Below are 13,845 nucleotides of genomic sequence, written 5' to 3'. Positions count from 1 at the left end.
AACATTTTTACCAAGAGGAAAATACTGTGCAAAAAAAAGTTGAGACAATTCCTCCCATTTAGTAAATGAATTCACACACAAGAAGTCAACCAAGACTTAGTAGACCCTGCAAGAGTGAAAGGGAATGCTTTAAGTCTTATAGCATCATTGCCCTAGTTATCTTGAATATTTCACCCTTCTCCAAGAAATTATTGGTGTGAGCTATAGGATCTTCCATGGGTCTCCCTTCAAATTGCTTTTGCAAAAGCATCTGGATTATACTTGGCTTGATCTTAAAATTTTATTATTGATCGAAGGACAATGCTCGAGTACACTACATTAGGATTGTGCATTCCATATTGATACAAAATCATCCTTGCAGGTGCAACAAGTCGTACAATAGCTAAAGCTGGATCTTGATTTACTCTTCCATCGCTATTAGCTCCATTGGCAATATTGCCCACTTGTTCAGCCATCTATCTTTGTTCTTTTCTACATTGTCTTAAGGTTCGTTCAATCTTAGGATCAAACTCTACCAATGACTGATTTCTAGTACTTTCCATGCACTAGAAAAGTTCCTACAAAAGAATATATTAGAAAGAAGTAAGTAAAAAGAAAAAAAATTAAAGGTAAAGACGATTTAGGAGTACAAGCTATAATTATAATCGATAAAAACACTAAATACAATTCTCCAACAATGACGCCAAAAACTTGTCGTGATTTTTCCTATAAGTGTACAGGGTCACCAAGTAGTACAGGATTATGAGTCTGAATTATCGTCCCACGAGGAGTTTTTATATTTAATACCAAAATTTATTATAACTTTTTACTAACTAAATAAAAAAATTGACTTGATTTTGATTTTAAGAATAAATAAATAAATAAACGTAAAATTAAAGCAATTCCATGAAGAAAAATAATCAATATATAAAAGCATCCATGGATAAGCTTCCACCATATTAACTCTTACTAATTCAATTCAATTGATTCCTCTAACTTAACTCACTTGTTTTAAGAAAATTCACCCTGAAGTATTATATATACTCTCTCAAGTTATATCCACCATATCTACATTATTTCCTCATCTACTCTCATGATCGATTCTGTTAATCTAAATCCATTAAGAGTTATGAAAATTAATAGACTTCTCAAGAACCTAACGTACTCTCATGGTCTTATTAGCTCTTGCCTATGAACTAGTATTAAGCTTCAATTTTCACTCCATCACTTAATACCTTAGATTAATTTAAATATTAGACCTTTATATTCATAACACAATCAATTCAAGAATACTAAATCAAAACAATAAGGAATTAAAAATCAAAGGAATTTTATTAAACTAAATCATAAAGAAATTAAAGGGTTTCCACCAAATCCGTAGATAAAAAGAAACCAACCACTCGTACTGAAATTAAGCATTTCACAAGTGTTTAATAACATAATAAAAATATAAAATAAACTCAAAAGGAAAGGAAAACTCTGAAAATCTTGAAAGAAAAAAACTTGTTGTGATTTTTCCTACAAGCTTATGGGTCACCAAGTAATACAGGATTTATGAGTTTGAATTATCGTCCCATGAGATATTTTCATATTTAGCACCAAAATTTATTATAACTTTATATTAACTAAATTAGAAATTAACTTGATTTGATTTTAAGAGTAAGTAAATAAAAACTACATAAATAAGTAAACTTATAACTAAAGCAATTCAATGAAGAAAAATAATTAATATATATAAGCATTTAGGGATAAGCTTCCACCACATTAACTTTTTATTAATTCAATTCAATTGATTTCTCTAATTTTATTTACTTGTTTTGAAGAAAATTTATCCTAAACTAGTATATATACTCTCTCGAGCTATATCTACCCTATTTAGATTATTTTCTCATCTGGTGATCGATTCTATTAATCTAAACTTATTAAGATTTATAAAAATTAATAAACTTCTCAAGAATCTAAGCCTACTCTCATAGTCTTAATAGCTCTTGTTTAATATTCTCATGAATAAGTATTAAGCTTCCATTTTCGCTCCATCAATTCAAGAATACTAAATCAAAACAATAATGAATTGAAAGTCAAAAGAACTTTCTTAAATCAAATCATAAAAAAATTAAAGGGTTTCCACCAAATCTCTAGATAAAAAGAAACTAGCCATTCATATTGAAACTAAGTATTCCACAAGAGTTTAATAAATAATGAAAATAGAAAACAAATACGAAAGGAAAGAAAGAATTTTGAAAATCTTGAAAGGATGTCTCCAACTCTTGATCTTTAGAGAAAATCCTTGAATCTTTGTTTGCAAATCTCTGCTCCATAATGTTTTCTCCTAAGTATAAAATGTTTTTAAGTGCCAAAAGTCATTCTCAAAATTCTAAAATTGCCTCTTTTATATAGGCAACTAGTCCAAATACAAATAGAAAAGGCACAAATTCACTAAAATTTGGAGTCTCCTCATCACGAGTGTGACGTCTGCCATGATTGTGATAGAAAGGAGGGGAAGGTCAAGTTTTACATGCGTGACAAAGTACACAGCCATGATAGAAAGATTGAAAAAGTCAAGTGTAACGGTCGTAACTCGTGTGTTTGGTCTTCTTTTGGTAAATTGCTATTAGACCTCTGAACTTCTATCCTTACTTCCAATTGAATTCAAAAATCTTCCAAATCACTTCAAACTCACATGAAATATTACAAATAAATCCAAATGTGTAAATGCAATCAATAATCCCTCAATTACTCATAGAATTAGAACAATTTAACTCTAAAATAACTATAAATTCTATGCATAATTAGCCTCATCATAAATTATACCTGCATATTAGTAACTAATTAAGAAATTAGAAAAGCTAATATCAATTAAGTAATAAATGAAATATCTTTTTTAAGAAAATATTATGTCTTAATATCCAATAGATCTCAGTTTAATAAGGAAAGAGAAATATCACCTAACTATCCCTCGTATCAATTCCAATAACTTTAATTTTGGTTTCAAGGAAGCCACCAGAGGTATTTGAATTTCAATCTAGATTTGACCTTAATGAAAATGTATTTCATTAAGATTAAGTCTTATTTTGAGTTTTTCCAGTTTGTTGACCATAAATCTTAGAAACATATTTAAATTCCTCGTGGAAAGAAACTTGCAAGGGATGTAAAAAATAACTGGGATTGATATGGAACTCTAATTGATAACCGAGTATCATAAGTCAGCTTGTCCCACTCTAGAAAGATGGGGTTGACTAGAGATTGATATCCACTATGACTGGGACTCTAAGAGAATGTGTCTTGAGAGGACTCTAGTCATAGAATCCGACCCGACCTAGAATTCTGAAGATAAATAAGTGTACAAATCCTAATACGATTAGAACAATCTACAAATGTGGAGTTCTCTCTTAAATGGACTAGAAGACCATTCAACATCTATATAAGGAATGGGAGCATCATACTTACAGGTACATACATGTTAGATATTTTTCAGTAGTTAAGTCCTAGTCTACTTTTCAGTTGTTGAGTCCTAGTCTACAATAGTCTTTTTTGCAGCAGTAGTGACAGGTTGTAGCTGTTATGCTTTCTAGCATTTTAGGAATCAGTTTCGTATTTTCAGCTTTCTTTGTTATTTGCTTGTTAGTCTACTGCCTATTTAAAACAGGCTTTCTTTATTAAATAAAACAAGTTGAATTCCTTCCAACTTCTATCTCTTTTAATTTATCTGCTGTCATTTATCTGTTGTTCATAACAGTGGTATCAGAGCTAGGGCTGAAGAAGAAGATGGCCTCTGATAATTTTGTACAACCAGTGATTCCTCGCTTCGATGGTCATTATGATCATTGGAGCATGTTGATGGAAAATTTTCTCAGATCCAAGGAGTACTGGCAGGTGGTTTCTACGGGAATACCGAAGTTGGCTGAGGGCACACCAGCAACGGATGCACAGAAGACAGAGTTTGAAGCTTTAAAATTGAAGGACCTCAAGGCAAAAAACTATCTTTTTCAAGCGATTGGTCGCTCTATCTTGGAGACTATCCTTTGCAAAGACATAGCAAAGGAAATTTGGGACTCAATGAAGAAGAAATTCCAAGGATCAACCAGAGCAAAGAGGCAGCAACTTCAAGCACTTCGTACGGAGTTCGAAACTTATCGGATGAAATCTGGAGAATCTGTTTCTGATTTCTTCTCGAGAATGATGGCCATTGTTGGAAAGATGAGAGCTTTTGGGGAGAAAATGGAGGATGTGGTTGTAGTGGAAAAAATTCTTCGATCACTAACACCTCGATTTAATTATGTGGTTTGTGCAATTGAAGAATAAAAAAATGTTGATCTTTTATCAATTGATGAATTGCAGGGCTCATTACTGGTTCAGGAAAGAAAATTGCAGCAGCAAGACAGTGCAGAGTTAGCACTTCAAGTCTCATCAGATCATTCGAATAAAGAAGATGGAGGACGTGGATCAAACAATAACAACAGAGGTCGAGGTAGAGGGTATGGCAGAGGTCGAGGCAGAGGCAATTACAGCTATCAACAGAACCAATCTCATGAAAGAGGAAGAGGACGGGGTGGTTATCATTCAAAGTCAGTGGACAAGATGAATGTGGAATGCTATCGGTGTCACAAGTATGGTCATTATTAATCAGAATGTCGATCGAATCTATCAAATGTCCATGGTGAAGCGTCCAATTTTGCAGAAAATGAGGGAGAGCGGGATGGAGAAATCTCATTGCTGATGGTTTGTCATGAAAGTAAGTTGAGCAATAAGAACTTGTGGTATTTAGACACCGGGTGCAGCAATCACATGAGTGGAGACAAGTCAGTGTTTTCCACTCTTGATGAATCTTTTGGAGATAATGTGAAGTTTGGAAACAATTCTACGCTTCGAATGGGAAAGGGACAGGTAACTTTACTAACAAAAAGGAATGTTACTCAAACAATGTCTAATGTTCTCTTTGTTCCAGATTTAAAGACCAATTTGTTAAGTATCGATCAGCTGCAAGAGAAAGGCTGTGAGATCATAATTAAAGGTGGTGTGTGCAGAATTCTCGATGACAGATTGGGATTGATTGCCCAAGTTGCAATGACAGCAAATCGAATGTTTCCCCTCTACCTCAATCATTCTTCTCAATCATGTTATGCAGCTAGTCTGGTTGATCAAGTGCAATTGTGGCATTTTCGTTATGGTCATCTCAGCCTTGGAGGTTTACAGACACTTCAACAGAAAAATATGGTGGTTGGTCTTCTGCATCTCTCTAGTCCTAAATATGTTTGTGAGGAGTGTGTTCTCAGTAAGCAACATCGAGAACCATTTCCAAAGGAAAATTCGAGAGAGCAAGAAAACCGTTGGAGATTGTACACTCTGATATTTGCGGGCCAATTAATCCCACTTCTAATGGAGGTAAACGGTACCTAATCACCTTCATTGATGACTTGAGCAGGAAAACGTGGGTTTACTTCTTGCAGGAAAAATCTGAAGCTTTGACAGCTTTTAAAAGCTATAAAGCAATGGTTGAGAAAGAAACAGGATGGTCAATTCAAGTGCTGCGAACCGATCATGGAGGGGAATATAACTCGCATGAATTCAAAAATTTCTGTGAGGAGCAAGGCATTACAAGGCAACTGACAGCAGGCTATACACCGCAGCAGAATGGTGTATCCAAAAGAAAGAACCGGACCATCTTTAACATGGTGAGAAGTCTATTACAAGGCAGCAAAATTCTGAAGACGTTCTGGCCAGAAGCAATCAACTGGAGCATTCATATTCTGAATAGGAGGCCAGCTTTTGCCGTTCAGAATATGACTCCAGAAGAGGCATGGAGCGGAAGGAAACCTGATGTCAGCCATTTCAAAATTTTTGGGTGTATTGCTTACGCCCATATTCCGAATCAGGAGCGAAAGAAATTGGATGATAAAGGAGAGAGATGCATCTTTCTTGGAGTTAGTGATTGTACCAAAGCTTTCAAATTATATAATCCTGACACTAAGAACATGATCGTCAGCCGCGATGTAGTTTTTGATGAGGAAAATTTCTGGTAATGGGATAAAGTTGAAGCTCAATGGAGTATTGATGCAGACTTTGATGAAAAAAATTCAGAGATGCTAGCTGAGGATAATTCACAGTCACTTAATGAAAAAGCAGTAGTTCAAAATGTGCCAGAAGTCGCAACGCTGGAAGTTACAGCAGAGTCAACATCCTCACGAATAAGAAGAAGACCTGCATGGATGAAGGATTATGAAGTATCTAGGATCAATCAATCTGAAAACCCATTTACATATTTTGCTCTTTTTGCAGATTGTGATCCTGTACCTTTTGAAGAGGCAGCTAAACAATCAAAGTGGAGGAAAGCAATGGATGAAGAAATTGCTGCCATTGAAAGAAACAGCACTTGGGAGTTGATTAATCTTCCAAATGGTCAAAAGACAATCGATGTGAAGTGGGTGCATAAGACAAAATTCAAAGAAAATGGCGAAGTTGACAAATGCAAAGCACGCTTGGTAGTGAAAGGATACAACTAGGAGTTCGGCATCGATTATAAGGAGGTTTTCACTCCAGTTGCTAGGCATGAAATAATCAGAATGGTGATAGCACTGGCTGCACAAAATTCTTGGCCGATTTTTCAATTAGATGTCAAGTCAGCCTTCTTGCATGGAGATTTGAATAAGAAGGTATTTGTTAAACAACCTTCTGGTTATATTAAATTTGGACAAGAGCATAAAGTTTACAAGTTAAAAAAGGCTTTATACGGACTTAAGCAAGCCCCACGAGCTTGGTATAGTCGTATAGAAGCTTACTTTCTCAAAGAAGGTTTTCAGAAATGTCCTTATGAATATACCTTGTTTGTGAAAGTTGAAAATAATGGAAAATTGTTGTTGGTCTGTCTGTATGTCGATGATTTTCTATTTACAGGAAATGATCATACTATTTTTGATGAATTTAAAAAATCAATGATGGCTGAGTTTGATATGTCTGATCTTGGAAGAATGCATTATTTTATGGGTATAGAGGTTATTCAATCAGATGCAGGTATTTTTATCTCTCAAAAGAAGTATGTGCGAGAGATTCTTAGAAGGTTTCAGATGGAGAATTGCAATCCGGTTTGCACACCAGCAGAGACAAGTTTGAAGTTAGTAAGAGATAAGAATGGAAGAAAGGTTGACAGCACTTTGTACAAGCAAATTGTAGGAAGCTTGATGTATCTCACTATAACCAGGCCAAACATAATGTATGTTGTAAGTCTCATTTGTAGATATATGGAGAATCTAAAGGAAATGAATCTTCAAGCAGCAAAAAGAATTTTTAGGTACTTGCAAGGCACAAGTGACTATGGAATTCTGTACAAGAAGGGAGAAAAGTCGGATTTGATTGGCTTTACCAATAGTGACTATACTGGTGACCAGGATGATAGAAAGAGCACATCTAGTTATGTTTTTAAGCTGTGGTCAGGAGTTATTTCATGGTCATCTCGAAAGCAACCAATTGTCACTTTGTCAACAACAGAAGCAGAACTCGTTGGTGCATCAGCTTGTGTCTGTCAAGCCATATGGCTAAGAAAGCTTCTTGAGGCAGTTCATTTCAAGCAAACAGGACTCTCATCTACTGTGACAATAGTTCGACCATTAAGCTATCAAAAAATCCTGTTTTACATGGGAGAAGCAAACATATTGATGTTCGTTATCACTTCTTGAGAGATTGCGCAAGTAATGAAGAAATTGATCTAGTATATTGCAAGAGTGAGGATCAAATTGCAGACATATTCACAAAGGGTCTCAAAGTTGCAGTATTCCAGAAGTTTAGGCAGATGCTTGGAGTTGGAAACGCAGGAAGTTTTTATGTTTAAACTGATATCAGACACTAATATCAGTTTAAGGGAGGGTTTGTTAGATATTTTTCAGTAGTTAAGTCCTAGTCTACTTTTCAGTTGTTGAGTCCTAGTCTCTGATCTTTTTTGCAGAATGACTATGCTTTCCAAACATTTTAGGAATTAGTTTCGTATTTTCAGCTTTCTTTGTTATTTGCTTGTTAGTCTACTGCCTATTTAAAACAGGCTTTCTTTATTAAATAAAATAAGTTGAATTCCTTCCAACTTCTATCTCTTTTACTTTATCTGCAGTCATTTATCTGCTATTCATAACAATGCAATCTTACACACCTGTACGCTTTAGCCACCCTTACATAAATTACTGACTTTATCATCAGAGTGAGTGGACGGACAACCCCGTCCGACGCTTTTTAACGTTTTCTTGTAGGTACTCTGGAGATTGAGGTCGGCCTTTGAAGATGCTTGTTGATAGCTCATTTTCAACCGACTGAGTTATTACTAGTTATTATCTTAAAAATTAATTGAAGGGAGCCAGGGATGAATTAAAACCATATAACTAATAACAATCCCACAAGCAATCACGTAGGATACAGATATAGATATTATATATTTATACATATAAAATTTGCTCACATGTTACAAAAGAATTTGCACACATGACTAATATGTAGAAAGCCAAGATTGATCAGGGATATTAAGAGCCAAAAAGCCAAGCTCGACCAATATACTTCTATCTAGGAACCATTGATCTTCACAAAGTCAACAAATTAAACTCGACATATATCATACCATATATAAAAGTGCACAGGCAGTGAAGAATAAATATATTAATTATTAAGGCCTTACTAATTCTTTAATTAATTAGGTTAAGTTTATCATTTATTAATAAAATTTAATATTTATAATTAATAATTTATTTAGTGCAAGTCTAATTTTAAAAACCCAACTCTATTACAATTTTATATCAACAACAATTCTAATATTAGAAAATAAAATTTTAATTATATTTAACTAATAAATAAATTTTGTAATTATATATATATAATATATTAATTAACCAAATTGATAATCTAAATTTTATTGGCTCAGTTTTTAGTTAAGAAAAAAACAAACTGGTCTAATCATTTGTTTTTATTAGTATCCCCATAGTAATAAGTAATATATCACATAATTAACAATAATAAATTTCTTATTAATAAATTAATATGCATTTTTTATTTTACAAAGGAATAAGAGAAAAAAATTCTAAAAATAAATTTATAATATTTTTAAGAGTATTTTATTAGTCAATTTGATAGTAAATCATTTAGAAATGATTGCATTATCAAAAATAAATATTTTTATATAAAAAAACATATGATTATAAATCGTAACAAAATTGAATATCTCAATATTAAAAAGTTCCAATATGTAAAGATTCATACATTATTATTGGGCTATTTACTATTTACTAATATGGTTTAGTCTAATATACGAGTTGTTCATGTATTTGTTTTTATTACACTAAGCTAAAACTAACTATTATCCTTTTTTATGTCAGTCGAATGACTAAACTAGTAATTTAATATTACAATCAGATCATTGAACTTATTATCAAGTATCAAACTCATTTAAAATTAATTTATTATTAAATATTAGAGTAAAATCTTATTTTAACACAAGTTAATTTTAGTGTCTAACTAAAATAGTAAATTCAATATTCTTTTTCTTACTCTAATTTTTTATTTTTAATACAATTTAATTCAAGCAAATTTAAACATTTTAAAATTACTTATATCATTCTATTATTATTTTTATTATATATAATAATTAACTATATAAAAAATAAAAATTAAATTAAACAATAATGTCTTAATCTAGTGAAATAATCTAGACACCAAATTGACAAGTTCACTGTCAATGAAAAATATCATAATAATCTTGTACGCTAAAAATAGAATTTTTTATCAATCGTCCAAATAAGATTAACCCGAGTATAATTCTTAGTTTTAATATAGTTTAATTTTAGTGTCTAATAAAAATAATAATTTTTAATTATTTATTTTATTTAAGAATTTAAAATCAAATTACATAGTAATTTAATAATATTAAATAAAAATAAGTATTTTTAATACATTTAAATTTCATTAGAAATAAATTATGCTAAAAAATAAAAGATATAAACGAGTAAAAAAATATTAAATTTATTATTTTAATTAGACACTAAAATAAACTTGTGCTAATTACTCTAATTTGATAATAAAATTATTTTTAAACGACTTTGATATTTGATAATAAGTTTAAAGATTAAATTGTAATTTTAAATTACCAATTTAATCATTCACCTGACATAGAATGAGATAATAATTAGTTTTATTAAAACTAAAAGGAGTTTTAATGTAATAAAAATGCAGAGACTAAATCATATATTATACCAATCCTCAAGACATGAATACTATTTAGTCATTATTATGTTACTTATGTAGGCTTTATAACTTAATAAATCTTATTTTCATTATTTACATAAAATTACATTAAAGAAGTCAATGACTAAATAAGATCGATCCGACAATCAAATACAAATTAAATGTTATTAAATTCTAAACTCATATTATTAAATACAGATAATATGATAATGATAATTAATTAAAATAAAAATAATTAAATTTTTACAAATTAAAACTTTTTAAAAGTGAATTAATTACTTTTATCACAATTAATAATTAGGTGCCTTTTATTATCTAAAATAAAAATACATATTTAAATTTACAAACAAGTAAAATCATATAGTACTATTTTTATATTTATCCTTTATTTAACGCCACAAAGAATGCTTTAGGCCGTTTAATTTATGCCCTTAAGTTTACTCTATATATATAATATTTGACAAGTTTTAATATATGACTTTATCCCGAACATGTTACTAAAAATAAAATTTAAATACATTATTATCCAAAAGTTAAAAATATTTAAATATTAAAAAATTAAAACTCAAATGTTTACAAATTAAATAAAATAATAATAAATACAAAATCAGAGACATAAATATTTAGCCAAAATTTTTACTTTTAAAACCTTTTATTCTAAGAGATTCATTTTCCTTGCATATCATATCAATTAAGTGAGCAACAAAACCAATGCTTGTGCTCTCTTTGAAATGGTTGTTGGGTATGCTTCCAAAGCTGAAAAAAGAAAATTTAAAGAAAAAAGCACCATATTGCAGCAAGGAGAAAATGAAAGTGTATATTCCTCCACACTAAAAATACAAATAAGTAAAGGCACATAAAGACTATTGCAGGCACAACCATCTGCCCACATAATCAGACAACCAAGGCACAGCTAAGTACCCATTTATTAAATACAGAAATACAAACCACACTGTAAAACATAAACAGGAAATCCTAATAGCTTTGGCCTGTGGATGCCACTTACTCAATACCAAATACCTTCTTCAGCTCCAAAACAAATTCATAGACCTTCTGCTGGTCAGGAAGGGCCTTGGAGACAGACTCTTTCTGCAGGCACCTCTTAATCCATGCCATGAACTTGGGACACTCAGCCTCTATGCTGAAGTTCCCACAGGTTTCATAGGCATAAAACCAGGAATAGAATGGGATAAGTGCAACATCAACATACCCAAAGCTCTCACCACCAAAGTACGGCTTGTCTCCAAGCTCACCTTCCAACAACTTAATGGCGTCGATGAATTCTTTCTTGCCCGCCTCCTGATCCTCTCCTTTTGTAGTCCATATCTTCCTCCCAAGTTCATAAATCTGCACACCATAAGTGAATCCTTTGAGTTGCTGCCTTAAATTTTCAATGGTAAAACTCTGTAACATCTAACAGTTAACCTTTCTTTTTAACTAGAAATGCATCTTCTATCCTTGAAATGCAAATACAGAGTCACCCTTATGCTCCTTGTTCCAGGTAATCCATAAACTACTTGACTCCAATTTTTTAAAAACAGAAACAAGCTGGGATTATCACAAAATATATATAGAATGCGAACTAGCTCAAGTGAAATGGCAAATTTAAAATCTGTAGAACCGGATTGTGGTTGAAAATGCGCCTTTTAAAAATTTTCTTTTTAATTTTTCATTTGAGTTCTGCAATCCTTCCTTTCAAGAGATGCAGGTAACTTAATCAATCTCATATCTCCATGTTCCGGGTAATGCATAAACTACCTGAGCTCCATTTTGTTAAAATCAAGCTAGAATGAATATCAAAAGTGCTTATCAAAAACAAAAATGATCTTTTTAATTTTTTTGTTGTGCAAGCTGCTTTTGAAAAATAAACGCAGTTAAATTGATGTTTTCTCTAAAAGCAAGTTTGCCAAAATAGTTTATTAAAAATGAAGAAATATTAATCTATTAAATCTAAACCTTCATTTTCAATATCCATCAGCAATCCTAAACAAAAACCCTTAATTGATTGCAGCTCCTTTTTTTCACTTGTTGTTTCTCATAGGGTTGAAAGAACAAAGAAGTGTCAACAAGATACATAAATCTATCCTAATAAAATGGGACAAAGAAAAAAGGTACTCAGCTTCTTTGTTTTCATGAATGTAAAACTATTTCTGAAATTTCTTTTAGATCACTTCTTCAAATAACTAATTAAATAGCATCCAATTGGCATATATATTAGGTATTTACAAGAGAAAACATAGAGCTATGGTTCTGCTTCTGGCTTGCACTTATTTAACCCAATAACCCATCATGTTCCTGCAATCCTGCCTGTACAGAAATGGTAAAGCCAACCACTTTTTCTCGTCCAAGCCAAATAAAACATGATAACAGAGTTGGTCATCTAAAAGGCCAGATCTAAAAGGGTATAAGTTAAAATAAAACATAATTAGCTTCCCAAATTAATACAAAATCACATTGAATGATAAAACAAAAGGCAAAAGAATTGGCAGAAAATATACCTTCTTGTCAACAAAATCAGCCCAGAATCTAGCATGTGCTCTTGGGTAAGAATCAGAAGGCAAAAGAGGAGACTCATCATGCCAAACCTCATCAATATATTGAACAGCAATAAGTGATTCACAAATGGGTTTTCCATTATGGATGAGAACAGGAATCTTTTTATGAACTGGATTCATCTCCAAAAGAAGAGGGCTTTTGTTCCTTAAATTCTCTTCTCTATACTCATACTTTACTCCTTTCTCTGCTAGTGCTATTCTAACTCTCATCCCAAAAGGACTTGCCCAGAAATCCAAAAGTATCACCTCATCAGCCATTTCTTTCTCTTTGGCTTAACCTCCTGCTACTCTTTAACTCTCAAGTCTCGATGCTTTTGCAGTGCTGTGGTGGGTGGTCAACGGGAAGTGAGTGATAAACCAGGGCTTTTTCTTTTTATAGTAGACTGATTGCTACTGTTAAGGGTAATTACGGTTCTTTGCTATTGACGTTCGACAACTGTTCTTTAGAACTTAATTTTTATTTTATATAAATTTTCAAGCTTTAGAAATTATTTTTATAAAAACAGATAAATTAACATTTTTCTATAATATGCATTTAAGAAAAGTAATTTAATAAAAAATTTAAAAATCAATAAATACTAATTTTACTTTTTAATACTTAATAATGATTTTAAAAAAGTATTTGCCATTAAAATCTAATTTCCACAAGTGTTTTATATTATTTCTAAATTTAATTTTTAATTTATAAAAAATTGAATAAATTGATATATTTTTATATTAAATCCAAAAATATAACAAATTTTAAAAACTAATATATAAATAAAAATTATAAACCTATTTTTTCCGCACCAACAGTAATTCTAAAGGTACCTAACAGTAATTCTAAAAGCCTCATAAAACATGACTCACCGTTCTAGGTTCTTCCAAACACTCCCTAAAACTAAAATATGGCTCATTGTTCTAGGTTCTTCCAGAGTTGACGGGCTGTCTCTGGCCTATCAATATTACTATTATTATTATTATTATATATAAAGAAAATAGACACCAAAATTAAAATCCACCTCCAGGTAAAATATGAGTATGTTTTTTAATTAAGACTGAACATATTACTACTTTCATTGTTCTTACTATTATTTATTATTTATGAATATTATATCAGCTT

At 31.4% G+C, this 13,845-nt stretch overlaps 2 protein-coding genes across 2 annotated transcripts; one reads left to right on the top strand and one right to left on the bottom strand.

Moving 5' to 3' along the window:
• The first annotated feature begins 6,539 nt into the window (after window positions 1-6,539).
• Window positions 6,540-7,649, top strand: LOC125371227 (uncharacterized mitochondrial protein AtMg00810-like). The gene has a single exon (XM_048379765.1). It carries the CDS (start codon window positions 6,540-6,542, stop codon window positions 7,647-7,649), a length of 1,110 nt encoding a protein of 369 aa, XP_048235722.1.
• A 3,330-nt stretch (window positions 7,650-10,979) lies between these two features.
• LOC8278055 (probable glutathione S-transferase) lies at window positions 10,980-13,117 on the bottom strand. Its single transcript, XM_002532777.4, has 2 exons — window positions 12,687-13,117; window positions 10,980-11,535 (listed from the first exon to the last, which is right to left on the bottom strand). The coding sequence occupies exons 1-2, from the start codon at window positions 12,999-13,001 to the stop codon at window positions 11,191-11,193; spliced, it is 660 nt and encodes a 219-aa protein (XP_002532823.1). The 5' UTR covers window positions 13,002-13,117; the 3' UTR covers window positions 10,980-11,190.
• Between the last annotated feature and the right edge of the window lie 728 nt (window positions 13,118-13,845).

This window comes from Ricinus communis, chromosome 9 (assembly GCF_019578655.1).
Source record: "Ricinus communis isolate WT05 ecotype wild-type chromosome 9, ASM1957865v1, whole genome shotgun sequence".
NCBI classification, from domain to species: Eukaryota; Viridiplantae; Streptophyta; class Magnoliopsida; order Malpighiales; family Euphorbiaceae; genus Ricinus; species Ricinus communis.
The sequence above is the reverse complement of the archived record's forward strand: the minus strand, read 5'-3'. Positions and strand labels throughout refer to the sequence as shown.

Bases quoted from the DNA above. Each gene is read 5' to 3' on its own strand.
- LOC125371227 (XM_048379765.1), top strand. From the start codon at position 6,540: ATGGTGATAGCACTGGCTGCACAAAATTCTTGGCCGATTTTTCAATTA.
- LOC8278055 (XM_002532777.4), bottom strand. From the start codon at position 13,001: ATGGCTGATGAGGTGATACTTTTGGATTTCTGGGCAAGTCCTTTTGGG. The intron at 11,536-12,686 runs GTATATTTTCTG...TATGGTGTGCAG, and splicing joins CTGATTTTGTTGACAAGAAG to ATTTATGAACTTGGGAGGAA.